Source organism: Oncorhynchus nerka, linkage group LG28, assembly GCF_034236695.1.
Source record: "Oncorhynchus nerka isolate Pitt River linkage group LG28, Oner_Uvic_2.0, whole genome shotgun sequence".
In the NCBI taxonomy this organism is placed as follows: Eukaryota; Metazoa; Chordata; class Actinopteri; order Salmoniformes; family Salmonidae; genus Oncorhynchus; species Oncorhynchus nerka.
In genome coordinates, this window is record NC_088423.1 from 53,998,430 (window position 1) to 54,014,214 (window position 15,785).

At 39.8% G+C, this 15,785-nt stretch overlaps 1 protein-coding gene across 1 annotated transcript in view; it reads right to left on the reverse strand.

Annotated features, from left to right (window-relative positions):
* Positions 1 to 15,785, reverse strand: part of alk (ALK receptor tyrosine kinase) — a 768,505-nt gene that overhangs the window by 49,868 nt on the left and 702,852 nt on the right. Inside the window, exons 15-18 of the mRNA XM_029621021.2 lie at positions 11,723 to 11,861; positions 4,529 to 4,699; positions 4,143 to 4,241; positions 3,788 to 3,946 (exon numbers count right to left, since the gene is read on the reverse strand). Coding sequence (XP_029476881.2) covers positions 3,788 to 3,946; positions 4,143 to 4,241; positions 4,529 to 4,699; positions 11,723 to 11,861 — 568 coding nt within the window. The remainder of the gene's footprint in view (positions 1 to 3,787; positions 3,947 to 4,142; positions 4,242 to 4,528; positions 4,700 to 11,722; positions 11,862 to 15,785) is intronic.

Here is a 15,785-nt window from a genome sequence, read left to right on the forward strand (position 1 = left end):
GGTTCATCCAATTTTCAAATGCCTGAAAGTACCACGTTCATCTGTACAAACAATAGTATGCAAGACAAACACCATGGGACCACGCAGCCATCAAACGGCTCAGGAAAGAGATGCGTTCTGTCTCCTAGAGATTAATGTACTTTGGTGCGAAAAGTGCAAATCCATCCCAGAACAACAGCAAAGGACCTTGTGAATATGCTGTAGGAAACAGGTACAAAAGTATCTATATCCACAGTAAAACAAGTCCTATATCGACATAACCTGAAAGGTCACTCAGCAAGGAAGAAGCCACTGCTCCAAAACCGCCATAAAAAAGCCAGACTACGGTTTGCAAATGCACATAGGGACAAAGATTGTACTTTTTGGAGAAATGTCCTCTGGTCTGATGAAACAAAAAAAGAACTGTTTGGCCATAATGACCATCACTATGTTTATAGGAAAAGGGGGAGGCTTGCAAGCCGATGAACACCATTCCAAACGTGAAGCACGGGGGTGTCAGCATCATGTTGTGGGGGTGCTTTTGTGTAGTAGGAACTGGTGCACTTCACAAAATAGATGGCATCATGAGGCAGGAGAATTATGTGGATATATTGAAGCAACATCTCAAGACATCAGTCAGGAAGTAATTAGTAACCGGAAGGTTGCAAGTTCAAATCCCTGAGCTGACAAGGTACAAATCTGTCGTTCTGCCCCTGAACAGGCATTTAACCCACTAGGCTGTCACTGAAAATAAGAATTTGTTCTTAACTGACTTGCCTAGTTAAATAAAGGTAAAAAAATAAAAAGCTTGGTCGCAAATGGGTCTTCCAAATGGACATAGACCCTAAGCATACTTCCAAAGTTGTGGCAAAATGGCTTAAGGACAACAAAGTCAAGGTATTGGAGTGGCCATCACAAAGCCCTGACCTCAATCCTATAGACGATTTGTGGGCAGAACTGAAAAAGCATGTGCGAGCAAGGAGACCTACAAACCTGATTCAGTTACACCAGCTCTGTCAAGAGGAATGGGCCAAAATTCACCCAACTTATCTTAGCTTATGGAAGGTTACCCAAAACGTTTGACCCAAGTTAAACAATTTAAAGGCAATGCTACCAAATAATAATTGAGTGTATGTAAACTTCTGACCCACTGGGAATGTGATGAAAGAAATAAAAGTTGAAAGAAATAATTCTCTCTACTATTATTCTGACATTTCACATTCTTAGAATAAGACAGGGAATTTTTACTAGGATTAAATGTCAGGAATTGTGAAAAACTGAGTTTAAATGTATTTGGCTAAGTTGTGCGTAAACTTCCGACTTCAACTGTATATTATTAAGTATGAAACTATTTGTGAGAAGATGAAATGTGATGTTAGCCTTCTAAATGAGAATTGTTTTTCATATAATAGTTTCACCAAGTCAGGAAGCACGGCCATGTGAGCACAGACATTGTGGCAACGTGATGGATCCGCCCTCCAAAGGTGAGTGCTCATAAACGACTGCTAACGAAATGTACATTAGACCAGAGAACGTGAGGATGCAGTCCACACGTAGAAATGGGTAAGAAATGTACATCTCTAGAGACCAGTACATTGTCGGGTTGCTACGGGCGTGTAAAATGGTTCTAGCTCTACATTAGACCAGCGTCATCAGTACATCAGCGTGAGCTGAAATGTACGAAATGGTTAGAAACTCTGAAACTCTCTCTCTCGAAGAAGACTTCACAGGAACATTCAGTTTGCAGCTGTTTAAGTACTTTAGTCTAGTAAACTCAACCGAGAACCACCGGGTGGTACTCTGAAAGACCCATTCTAAAGACCCATTCTACAAAAGACAGGGTGATCTCTGGTGGACAACCAGAGACTTACAACTCGAGACTTCATGTCAAATTACTCCCTGTAGATGGATTGAGTGTTTTCAACAGACAGACAGCAAAGACATACACACGTAAATATGTACATGGCAATTCTTTAACCTGTTAGTACTCTAGGGGCAGTATTTCATTTTTGGATAAAAAGACGTGCCCGTTTTAAGCGCAATATTTTGTCATGAAAAGATGCTCGAATATGCTTGGAATTGATAGTTTTGGAAAGAAGAGACTCTTACGTTTCCAGAACTGCAAAGATTTTCACTGTGAGTCCCTTAGAACAAATGCTTCGGGCAAAACCAAGATGTATGACCGACCAGGAAATGAACAGGATTTTTGAGGCTATGTTTTCCATGATCGCCTTATATGGCTGTGAATGCGACAGGAATAAACGGACACTTTATCTTGTTTCCCCAAGGTCTCTGCAGCATTGTGACGTATTTGTAGGCATATCATTGGAAGATTGACCATAAGAGACTACAATTGCCAAGTGTCCCGCTTGGTGTCTGCGTGGCATTTGGTGCGCAAAAGTCAGCTCCCAGTATTTTTCCATTCGAATCAGACAACAAAGCAGGCTTCAAGGACGGTGCTTTCAATGGAGAGATATATGCCAAACCACCTTCAGGATTGATTCAAACAACGTTTTCCATGTTTCAGTCGATATTATGGAGTTAATTCGGAAAAAAGTTCGACGTGTAGGTGACTGAATTTTCGGTTAGTTTCGGTAGCCAAATGCATAGTAACAAAAGGGAACGATGTGTCCTACACAATAATCTTTCAGGAAAAACTGGACATCTGCTATGTAACTGAGAGTCTCCTCATTGAAACATCTGAAGTTCTTCAAAGGTAAATTATTTTATTTGATTCCTTGGCTGGTTTTTGTGAATATGTTGCGTGCTAAATGCTAACGCTAAATGCTAAGCTAGCTATCACCACTCTTACACAAATTATTGATTTTCTCTGGTTCTAAAGCATATTTTGAAAATCTGAGACGACAGGATTGTTAAGAAAAGGATAAGCTTGAGAGCAGGCATATTTATTTCATTTGCGATTTTTAGAAATCGCTAACGTTGCGTTATGGTAATGAGCTTGAGGCTGTAGTAAGGTGAAAGCACCAATTTGTAAGTCGCTCTGGATAAGAGCGTCTGCTAAATGACTTAAATGTAATGTAAATGTAATGTAAATGTAACGATACCGCATGCGGGATGGGGCGGACTATGAGGTTAAAATGAGCGGCCGTTCATGTGCAAAGTATTTGCATTTCCTTGAGCATAGTTATCAGCTGTATGTACGTTAGTGGAATTCCTTTGTCTCTCCCTTTCCTTCTCTTTTGAATCCGTCATATCAGTTCAATCCACTAGGGATTTTTCATTGCATTGTGTAGTAATCAATGTGTAAGCTCTCCTGTTTGTATGTTTATGTAATTCTGTGTGATTATTTAGTTAGTTAGTAAATAAATAATTAAGCCTAGTTGTATATCGCTGATTCATCATTTATGCTAGGGTTCGTGTAGATATCCAAGAGTTTTGCGACATTCAGAATGAAACTAAAGGTAAATAGGAATTAATGAATTGACTGTGACTGATGTAACAGATATGTATATCTTTAGAGTTTAGTCGGGAGAAAGTAACTCGTTAAACAACTTTTTCCACGGTGCCCCAGATTACTACTTAATTAATTGTTAAATTATTCATTTAATGGCGTAATAATTGAACGTGGTATGTAATAATTTTATAAAATAACAGTCAAACACTATTAATGATAGTCAAGGCTCATTTGTGTGTCAACTACCTATTTGTATAACTTTTCAAATATCTGTTTCATTTTTACTTACTGTCCACAACTGGATCCAAACAATGTGTTCAATTGCAGTTTGTGTGTGTGTGTGTGTGTGTGTGTGTGTGTATGAGAGTGAGAGAGAGTGTGTGTGTCTCTGACCTGTTGATGAGTTGATACAAGACACACCGTCGCGGGCCAGTACAAAGTCCACGTCACAGTAACACAAGGTCCCCTCCTCGTTCTTGTGACATTCGCCCGTCTCACAGAGGCTACAGTTTAGCACGGGGCCGATGATCACCTCTCCGTCACTTTCCATACCTACAGGCACAGACACCGGACATGGTCAACAGGATACATGCTCCGTCATGGTTCAGTTCCCACTTTTATCGCCCGGGGCTTGAACCAGGAACTTCCGGCTACTAATCCACCTCACTAACCTTTTACCTTGCCGGTTGCCGCCCTATAGTTCATAGAAAGTGTTAGTGTGATTGTCTCTCATTTCATCATCTGTTACCTTTCAGAGGGTCCAGGAAGGTCTCTCCCTCTGGGCTGATGAAAGAGGAGCCGTCGTCTCCATCCTGCTTTGGGTCATTAGCTTCAGAGGTGCTGCCACCTAGAGAAAGGGATGAGGATGGTGTTGGTAATAAAATAACACAATTAGTCAGTGAACTTATTACAGAGTACCTTAATGGCATAAATGTTTTATTTAATCTAAAGTGCTACCTGATGAAATATGTAATGACAGATAATGATAATTTGTTAGACCAACCAATGGCAAAGGGACAACCTACCTTAACATGTTAAGGCAAGACTGGAGATGTAATGTCATATTAGTTTTGTTATATATTCATGTTACAATGCTATATACTGTATATTTACTGTAAATATGTTTTCACTTACCTCTATAGCCCCCTCCTCCACCACCGGTTGTACAGGCACCACCCCCTCCCCCGAAACCCCCTCGGGTCTCCCAGCTGAACTTAATGCAGGGCTGCCCCCCCTGGCCTCCGAGTATGAGGGGTCTCCCGCCCTGAGACCCAGGGTTACTGTCATGCCAACCTCCGCCTCCACCTGACACACACAAAGACACAAAGGAAAAACCTCAAGACAGTTTTACGCTGAAATAAATAATGTACACACATTTACAGATACTTCTTGGATATCCAATAAATCAATTGATCATTGATTGAGTGGTTGATTGATTGATTGATTCCTGGATTGTCATAGTATTTGAAAGTTGCAAGTAAGTCTTCACACGGGGCACAATATAATGTAGATGTAGGATGTTTTCATGGGATGGGCAATGATAATATTATGATTATTTGATTCAAACTCCTTAACATCCACCCATTCACACTCAGGTCCATTGTCTGAAATAACATCACAAGGAATGCCTCCGGCACCAAGACAGTAAATACCCCTGTATCTGAACAGAGACTTGGCAGTAATTTGTAGTTGGGGCCTCCCCCTCTCCTGTCACAAGCAGGTTCGAGCTGTAGTCGGCACTAAAAACCCTCAATTAAACCTACCAACACTCTCCCGGCTTGCGTCTTGCCCTAATCTCTCCTCCTCTTTCTCCTCTTGGTTACAGAGAGAATGAAACAAACAAAGTAAATCCAAAACTTGTAAAAAAAGAACACCATATGAATGCCAGCAACAAACAGCACAGGCAGAGTGAATATTTCATTTCGCGCTCACCAGGCTCCACTCACAGTAAGCCTAAGGCCTACTGAACAGCCTAATCAATATATTATGTTCTGCGAGGTGCAGTCAACTCAAAACGAGTGAATAATGGAGACCAAGATGTGTACAAAATAACGGTAATGGAGAGGCGTTGTGTTTGCACCCAGGGTAGAACAGGAGAGAGAAAAATCGTGAAGGAATAGACATGCAAGATTGTCGTCTTGTCCTGTCTTGTTTTACTAGTAAGAAAGATAAATATGACTATGCACAGAGGTAGCAAGGCTATGAAACGCATGCATCAGGGATGGAATAGAAGTACATAAATGTTTTTTTAAATAGCATGTTAATGTATGTTTCTATCTGGGAGCAAACACATTTTCTTAGGACTGTCAAACGATTTACTTAACAGATGTCTACCTGGAGTACACCCAGGCAGACATACCCTCATAAAGACACTAAAACATAACTACCAATCCAATTAAGTGATTGAGTACAAACTCAAACTGTTACTGTTGGACAATATACTCAATAATATTCTCTATTGCCATTAACAGAACTACACAAGCAAAACTGGAATACACCCAAAATCAGTGTATCTTATCCAATACGACATTCTACAGTAAATCTCTTGCATTTTGCAACTCAAACTTCAACCCGAAACATCAAACTTTCCATTTTCCTTGCTGACAAAAACAAAAAACAACTGTATACAAGCTGATTTAGCAATAATGCAAACTAACATTATCTATCCACTCCAAAGGATACTCCAGAGCACAAGCCACTGAAAACATGCTTTAATTTATTAGGATCCCCATTACCCAGCGACAAAAATGACAGCCAGTCTTACTGGGGTCCGTCATATAACTAAAAAGACATTACAGACAAAATACTTCACAATTTAAATTAGCATGTAGTGTGAGTGCATCTATCAATTACACATACATGTCAGTACATGTCAGTACATACACAACAAGTAGGTCACATGTTGGAGAGACAGTGTGTTGTGAGGTTTTTCTTTATATGTTTTTTGAAGCCAGGTTTGCTGTTCACTTCCGCTACATAAAATGAAAGGGAGTCCTGTATATGAGATGGAAGGGAGTTCCATACACTCATGGCTCTGTATATTAGATGAAAGGGAGTTCCATACACTCATGGCTCTGTATATTAGATGAAAGGGAGTTCCATGCACCCATGGCTCTGTATATGAGATGGAAGGGAGTTCCATGCACTCATGGCTCTGTATATTAGATGAAAGGGAGTTCCATACACTCATGGCTCTGTATATGAGATGGAAGGGAGTTCCATACACTCATGGCTCTGTATATGAGATGGAAGGGAGTTCCATACATTCATGGCTCTGTATATTAGATGAAAGGGAGTTCCATACACTCATGGCTCTGTATATGAGATGAAAGGGTTCCATACACTCATGGCTCTGTATATGAGATGGAAGGGAGTCCCATGCACTCATGGCTCTGTATATGAGATGGAAGGGAGTCCCATACACTCATGGCTCTGTATTTGAGATGGAAGGGAGTTCCATGCACTCATGGCTCGGTATATGAGATGAAAGGGAGTACCATACACTCATGGCTCTGTATATGAGATGGAAGGGAGTTCCATATACTCATGGCTCTGTATATGAGATGGAAGGGAGTTCCATACACTCACGGCTCTGTATATGAGATGGAAGGGAGTTCCATACACTCACGGCTCTGTATATGAGATGGAAGAGAGTTCCATACACTCATGGCTCTGTATATGAGATGGAAGGGAGTTCCATACACTCATGGCTCTGTATATGAGATGGAAGGGAGTTCCATACACTCATGGCTCTGTATATGAGATGGAAGGGAGTCCCATACACTCATGGCTCTGTATATGAGATGGAAGGGAGTTCCATGCACTCATGGCTCTGTATATGAGATGAAAGGGAGTACCATACACTCATGGCTCTGTATATGAGATGGAAGGGAGTTCCATACACTCATGGCTCGGTATATGAGAGTTCCATACACTCATGGCTCTGTATATGAGATGGAAGGGAGTTCCATACACTCATGGCTCTGTATATGAGATGGAAGGGAGTTCAATACACTCATGGCTCTGTATATGAGATGGAAGGGAGTTCCATACACTCATGGCTCTGTATATGAGATGGAAGGGAGTTCAATACACTCATGGCTCTGTATATGAGATGGAAGGGAGTTCAATACACTCATGGCTCTGTATATGAGATGGAAGGGAGTTCCATACACTCATGGCTCTGTATATGAGATGGGAGGGAGTTCCATACACTCATGGCTCTGTATATGAGATGGAAGGGAGTTCCATACACTCATGGCTCTGTATATTAGATGAAAGGGAGTTCCATACACTCATGGCTCTGTATATGAGATGGAAGGGAGTTCCATGGCTCTGTATATGAGATGGAAGGGAGTTCCATGCACTCATGGCTCTGTATATTAGATGAAAGGGAGTTCCATACACTCATGGCTCTGTATATGAGATGGAAGGGAGTTCCATACACTCATGGCTCTGTATATGAGATGGAAGGGAGTTCCATGCACTCACGGCTCTGTATATGAGATGGAAGGGAGTTCCATACACTCACGGCTCTGTATATGAGGTGGAAGGGAGTTCCATACACTCATGGCGCTGTATATGAGATGGAAGGGAGTTCCATACACTCATGGCTCTGTATATGAGATGGAAGGGAGTTCCATACACTCATGGCTCTGTATATGAGATGGAAGGGAGTTCCATGCACTCATGGCTCTGTATTATACTGTACACTGCCTTGAATTTGTTCTGGACCTGGGGACTGTGAAAAGACCCATGGTGGCATGTCTGGTGGCGTAAGTGTGTGTGTCAGTGTTGTGTTGTGTGTAAGTTGACTTTGCAAACAATGTGGAATTTCTAACACGTTAATGTGTTTTATAAAAACAAGAGGTGACGCAGTCAGTCTTTTCTCACCTCTTAGCCAAGAGAGACTGGCATGCATAGTATTAATATTATCACTTCACTACGTATTTCATTGCAGCACAATACATATGACTGGACAATAATTAAGGTAAGATAAAACTAGAGCCTACAGGACATGCTTTGTGGAGTGTGGTGTCAAAAAAGCATAGCATCTCTTTATTACGGACAGACCTCTACCCATCAGTTTACAATCTAAGGTAACACCAAGTCATTTAATCTCCTCAACTTGTTCAACAGCCACACCATTCATTACCAGGTCTAGAACTTAGGGACTATTACTGGCCACACATTCCAAAACAGACTGCAACTCTTTGATAAGAGTTTCAGTGACCTCCTTAGCTGTGGTTGCTGATGCGTATATACGGTTGAATCATCAGCAAACATGGACACACATGCTTTGTTTAATGTCAGTAGCAGTTCATCGGTACACATAGAACAGAGTAGAGGGCCTAGAGAGTTGCCCTGCCGTACACCACAGTTTACATTTGACATTAGAGAAGCGTACATTAAAGAAAACCCTTTGAGTTCTGTTTGATAGAAAGCTCTGAATCTGCACTGAAATCTAACAATACAGTTCCCACAATCTTCTTATTATCAATTTTTTTCAATCAATCATCAGTAATTTGTGTCAGTGCAGTACACGTTGAGTGCCCTTCTCTATAAGCATGCTGAAAGACTGTTGTTAATATATTTACAGAAAGTGGCATTGTATTTGGTCAAAGAATATTTTTTCCAACAGTTTGCTAAGAGCTGGCAGCAAGCTGATAGATCTGCTGTTATAGCAGTGAAGGCTGCTTTACCACTCTTGGGTATCGGAATTAATTATGCTTCCCTCCAGGGAGTGGCTATAGAGTCAGCTACCATCCTCAGTAGCTTTTCATCTAAGTTGTCAATGCCATGTTTGTCATTGCTGTCACAATCGTGAGGAGAAACGGACCAAGGCGCAACGGATGTAGAGTTCCACATATTTATTACAAAGTGAAACTTAGCAAAAACAAAACAATAAATCAATAAACTAAAAACGAAACGTGACTACGTGGTACACAAAATAATATCCCACAAACACAGGTGGGAAATATGTTACCTAAATATGATCCCCAATTAGAGACAATGATTACCAGCTGCTTCTAATTGGGAATCATACAAATCACCAACATAGAAAAATAAACTAGAACACCACATAGAAATAACAAACTAGAATACCCCCAGTCACGCCCTGACCTACTACATCATAGAGAAACAAGGGCTCTCTATATGGTCAGGCTGTGACAATTGCTGATCAATAACAATCTTTTTTCCACCTCTCCCACTACCTTTACAAAATTCAAACTTGCAAATGCCTTTCTTTCAATATTATTTTTTTTATACATGTGTTCAATGGCTCACTCTTCATTGTTTGTATTTGCCCACAAGTAATCATAAAAATAATTGGCTACATAAAATTGTTTTGTGATGAAAAAGCCATTCAATTTAAAGTACTCCAAAGTTTTTTCCCTTCGTTCTTTCTATCATTGAGCTTGGCTTCATAATACAATTTATTCTTATTTTTGTTGAGTTTAGTCACCACTTTTACATTTGCAGTAAGCCAATTGGGGTCACTCCTCAATTGTCTGGTGTGCCTTGTTAAAAGTTGACCATAATTACCTCGACTAACCTGTCCCCCACACATTGGCTTGGTACTGGTACCCCCTTAGCATGTAGCCTAATAACAATAACAATAGCCTTGTTATTGTTATTTATTGTGTAACTTTTTTTTACTATAGTATATTTAGCAATTATTTTCTTACTCTGCATTGTTGGTTAAGGGCTAGTAAGTAATTTTAATAAAGCATTCACGGTAATGTCTGCACCTGTTGTATTCGGCTCATTTCAGATGAGTGGTAAATAATAATATTGATTTGTTAATAGAACTCAGTAGGGGAGCCCGCCTTTAAAATGCTGTAGTTTTAGTGAAATAAAACTAAAAGAGGGAGCGGGATACAGGAGACCAGAATGGATTCCGGGCACACACAGAGGCATGCATACGCACGCACGCACGTACGCACGCACGTACACACACACCAAATTAGTGTCATCCGTATACAAGCCGAAGAACACCATCCCAACCATCAAGCACGGTGGTGGCAGCATCATGTGGGGGTGCTTTGCTAAAGGAGGGACTGGTGCACGTCACAAAATAGATGGGATCATGAGGTAGGAAAATGATGTGGATATATTGAAGCAACATCTCAGGACGTCAGGCAGGGTAGCCTAGTGGTTAGAGCGTTGGACTAGTAACCGGAAGGTTGCAAGTTCAAACCCTCGAGCTAACAAGGTACAAATCTGTCGTTCTGCCCCTGAACAGGCAGTTAACCCACTGTTCCTAGGCTGTCACTGAAAATAAGAATTTGTTCTTTAACTGACTTGCCTAGTTAAATAAAGTTTCAAAAATAAATAGTTTGGTTGCAAATGGGTCTTCCAAATGGACAATGACCCCAAGCATACTTCCAAAGTTGTGGCAAAATGGCTTAAGGAAAACAAAGTCAAGGTATTGGAGTGGCCATCACAAAGCCCTGACCTCAATCACATAAAACATTTTTGGGCTGAACTGAAAAAGCGTATGAGAGCAAGGAGGCCTACAAACCTGGCTCAGTGACACTAGTTCTGTCAGGAGAAATGGTCCAAAATTCCCCCAACTTATTGTGGGAAGCTTGTGGAAGGCTACTCTAAACGTTTGACCCAAGTTAAACAATTTAAAGGCAATGCTACCAAATACTAATTAAGTGTATGTAAACTTCTGACCCACTGGGAATCTGATGATACAAATAAAACCTGAAAGAAATAATTCTCTGGATTTGTTGAGTTTAAATGTATTCCAGCAGCACGTTCGAGCAGGTATATCTCACTGATCATCCCCAAAGCCAACACCTCATTTGGTCGCCTTTTCTTCCTGTTCTCTGCTGCCAGTGACTGGAACGAATTGCAAAAATCGCTGAAGTTGGAGACTTTTATTTCCCTCACCCACTTTAAACATCAACTATCTGAGCAGCTAACCGATCAATGCAGCTGTACATAGTCCATCTGTAAATAGCCCTACCTACCTCATCCCCATACTGTTTTTATTTACTTTTCTGCTCTTTTGCACACCAGTATGTCTACTTGCACATCATCATCTGCTCATTTATCAATCCAGTGTTAATCTGCTAAATTGTAATTAAATAAAGTAAAAAAATAGTTTGAAAAGTAGTTGCTTTCTCAGATCTGTATTCAAATAGTTTTAAGTTGTAATTTTTTGTTGTAGTCCTCTCCAAAGTAACTTCGATCCCCCAGAAATGTTGTTACTTTCCACAAACCAGAGTTACAACTAAAGTCATCCCAGGTCTGGCACACACACACGGAAACATACATATAGTCAAGCAGTTCTTTACAATACACACAGTGATTTACCTGCTGCTCCAGACTTCCCATTGCGCCCTGGTACATCGAGGTCGTCCATCAACTCATCCTGGCTGTCGGATTGGCTGCTGTACCCACGTCCCCCACCCCCACCTGCGATGATCAGGGGGATGTGGACACCCCTCTGCACCTGTTACCATGGCAAATTAGTCAGTGTGACGTTATCAATCTCTAGCAGAGCCATACTCAACAGACGGATCAACAAAAATAATTAAATAATCGGAAACCATTTGATCCCTGGTACCATAAGATCACACATAAGGTAGGGCAAAATGTCTACAATTGCAGGAAATTAGCTTTAAAATTGTAACATTTTCTCTCCGGCCCATGGCAAAACGTGTAAATTGCAGGAAATTAGTTTTGAAACTGGCAAAACGTAATAGAATTGCAGGAAATTAGCTTGGAAACGGTTCTATCTGCCAATAAGAGGGGTGTGAACAGGAGATCTGGGACCAGGTTAGGCATTTTACTACATTATTCTACTTAATCTTTATAAATACACACATACATACATATGTATATACATATATATATAAGTATGTATATCTATATATATATATACACATCTATATACATATACATATGTATGTATGTATGTACATATATACATATATATATAAGTATGTATATCTATATATATATACACATATATATACATATACATACATATATATATATACATATATATATACACATATATATATATATATATATATACATATATATATACACACATATATATATATATATACACATATATATATATACATATATACATATATATATACACATATATATATATATATATATATATATACATATATATACATATATATACACATATATATATATATACATATATATATACACATATATACACACATATATATATATACACATATATATATACACACATATATATATATATATATTTATATATATACATATATATACAGTGCCTTGCGAAAGTATTCGGCCCCCTTGAACTTTGCGACCTTTTGCCACATTTCAGGCTTCAAACATAAAGATATAAAACTGTATTTTTTGGTGAAGAATCAACAACAAGTGGGACACAATCATGAAGTAGAACAACATTTATTGGATATTTCAAACTTTTCTAACAAATCAAAAACTTAAAAATTCGGCGTGCAAAATTATTCAGCCCCTTTACTTTCAGAGCAGCAAACTCTCTCCAGAAGTTCAGTGAGGATCTCTGAATGATCCAATGTTGACCTAAATGACTAATGATGATAAATCTCCGTATAAATGCACCTGCACTGTGATAGTCTCAGAGGTCCGTTAAAAGAGCATCATGAAGAACAAGGAACACACCAGGCAGGTCCGAGATACTGTTGTGAAGAAGTTTAAAGCCGGATTTGGATACAAAAATATTTCCCAAGCTTTAAACATCCCAAGGAGCACTGTGCAAGCGATAATATTGAAATGGAAGGAGTATCAGACCACTGCAAATCTACCAAGAACTGGCCGTCCTTCTAAACTTTCAGCTCATACAAGGAGAAGACTGATCAGAGATGCAGCCAAGAGGCCCATGATCACTCTGGAAGAACTGCAGAGATCTACAGCTGAGGTGGGAGACTCTGTCCATAGGATAACAATCAGTCGTATATTGCACAAATCTGGCCTTTATGGAAGAGTGGCAAGAAGAAAGCCATTTCTTAAAGATATCCATAAAAAGTGTTGTTTAAAGTTTGCCACAAGCCACCTGGGAGACACACCAAACATGTGGAAGAAGGTGCTCTGGTCAGATGAAACCAAAATTGAACTTTTTGGCAACAATGCAAAACATTATGTTTGGCGTAAAAGCAACACCCTGAACACACCATCCCCACTGTCAAACATGGTGGTGGCAGCATCATGGTTTGGGCCTGCTTTTCTTCAGCAGGGACAGGGAAGATGGTTAAGATCATGCGCATTTTCGCAGCTTTTTGTTAAAAATCGCGCAACATTTCAGCACCCTGCTACTCATGCCAGGAATATAGTATATGCATATGATTAGTATGTGTGGATAGAAAACACTCAGACGTTTCTAAAACTGAACGTGCGTTTCATCGAAAAGTGCAGGAAAATCTGATCACTGAAAATGGGAAAATATATCCATGGGCCAATTCAACCCGTTGTTAAACGTGACCCACATTAAATGGGTCTGAGGTTGCAATACCTACAGCTTCCACACGATGTCAACAGTCTTGTCATTTGTCTCGGATTTGTTTCTTGGTCAAACGGACGCAAGGCAGGGAATTTCTTCCAGTCTCCGACCGGATGTTTTGGTTGAGAAATATTTGGACATGATATCAGAACGTGGAGCTATTGAATATACATCGCCCCGTGATCATTTTCATAGATTATTCACGTTTACTAATACCTAAAGTTGCATTACAAAAGTATTTCGAAGTGTTTTGTGAAAGTTTATCGTCGACTTTTTTAATTTAAAAAAATGACGTTGCGTTATCAAACTCAGTTTTTTCCTTGATTACACAGTCTTCATAGATCGATATCTAGGCTATATATGGACCGATTTAATCGAGAAAAAAAAAACCCAATAGTGATGTTTATGGGACATCTAGGAATGCCAAGAAAGAAGCTTGTCAAAGGTAATGAATGTTTTATATTCTATTTCTGCGTTTTGGGTAGCGCCGGCTACCGCAAAATCTGTCGTGTTAGGTGACGTTGGAGTATTTTGAGGGTGAATGTCATCAGATAATAGCTTCTCATGCTTTCGCCGAAAAGCATTTTACAAATCTGACTTGGTGGATAGATTCACAATGAGTGTAGCTTTAATTCACTACCTTGAATGTGTCTTTTAATGAATGTTTGAGTTTTATCAAAAACTATAGGTGGCGCTCTGAATTTCCGCTGATTGATGTTCCTGCATGGGAACTATATTCTGCGTCATCCTTAAGAAGTTAAAATTGATGGGAAGATGGATGGAGCCAAATACAGGACCATTCTGGAAGAACCTGATGGAGTCTGCAAAAGACCTGTGTAACGGCGTTCTTCGTTTGTGGAAAGAGAGTCGGACCGAAATGCAGCGTGTTGGTTACTCATGACTTTAATGAATGAAATGCGGTACATGAAATAACTCAGAAATACAAAACAACAAACAGAACGTGAAACTAATTACAGCCTATCTGGTGACTACAACACAGAGACAGGAACAAACACCCACGAAATACAAAGCGAAACTGAGGCTGCCTAAATACGGTTCCCAATCCAAGACAACAAGAATCACCTGACTGATTGGGAATCGCCTCAGGCAGCCAATCCTTTACCACACCCCTAATCAGCCGCGATCCCAAATATTACAAACCCCAATACGACAACAACATATAAACCCATGTCACACCCTGGCCTACCCAAACATATAACGAAAACACAAAATATATTGACCAAGGCGTGACAACCTGAGACTGGGACGGAGATTTGTCTTCCAACAAGACAATGATCCAAAACATAAAGCAAAATCTACAATGGAATGGTTCAAAAATAAACATATCCAGGTGTTAGAATGGCCAAGTTAAAGTCCAGACCTGAATCCAATCGAGAATCTGTGGAAAGAACTGAAAACTGCTGTTCACAAATGCTCTCCATCCAACCTCACTGAGCTCGAGCTGTTTTGCAAGGAGGAATGGGAAAAAATGTCAGTCTCTCGATGTGCAAAACTGATAGAGACATACCCCAAGCGACTTACAGCTGTAATCGCAGCAAAAGGTGGCGCTACAAAGTATTCACTTAAGGGGGCTGAATAATTTTGCACGCCCAATTTGTCAGTTTTTGATTTGTTAAAAAAGTTTGAAATATCCAATAAATGTCGTTCCACTTCATGATTGTGTCCCACTTGTTGTTGATTCTTCACAAAAAATACAGTTTTATATCTTTATGTTTGAAGCCTGAAATGTGGCAAAAGATCGCAAAGTTGAAGGGGGCAAGGCACTGTATATATATACACATATATATATACACACACATATATATATATATAGCCAATTTCATTAGGTATTCACCTGGAATGCATTTCAATTAACAGGTGTTCCTT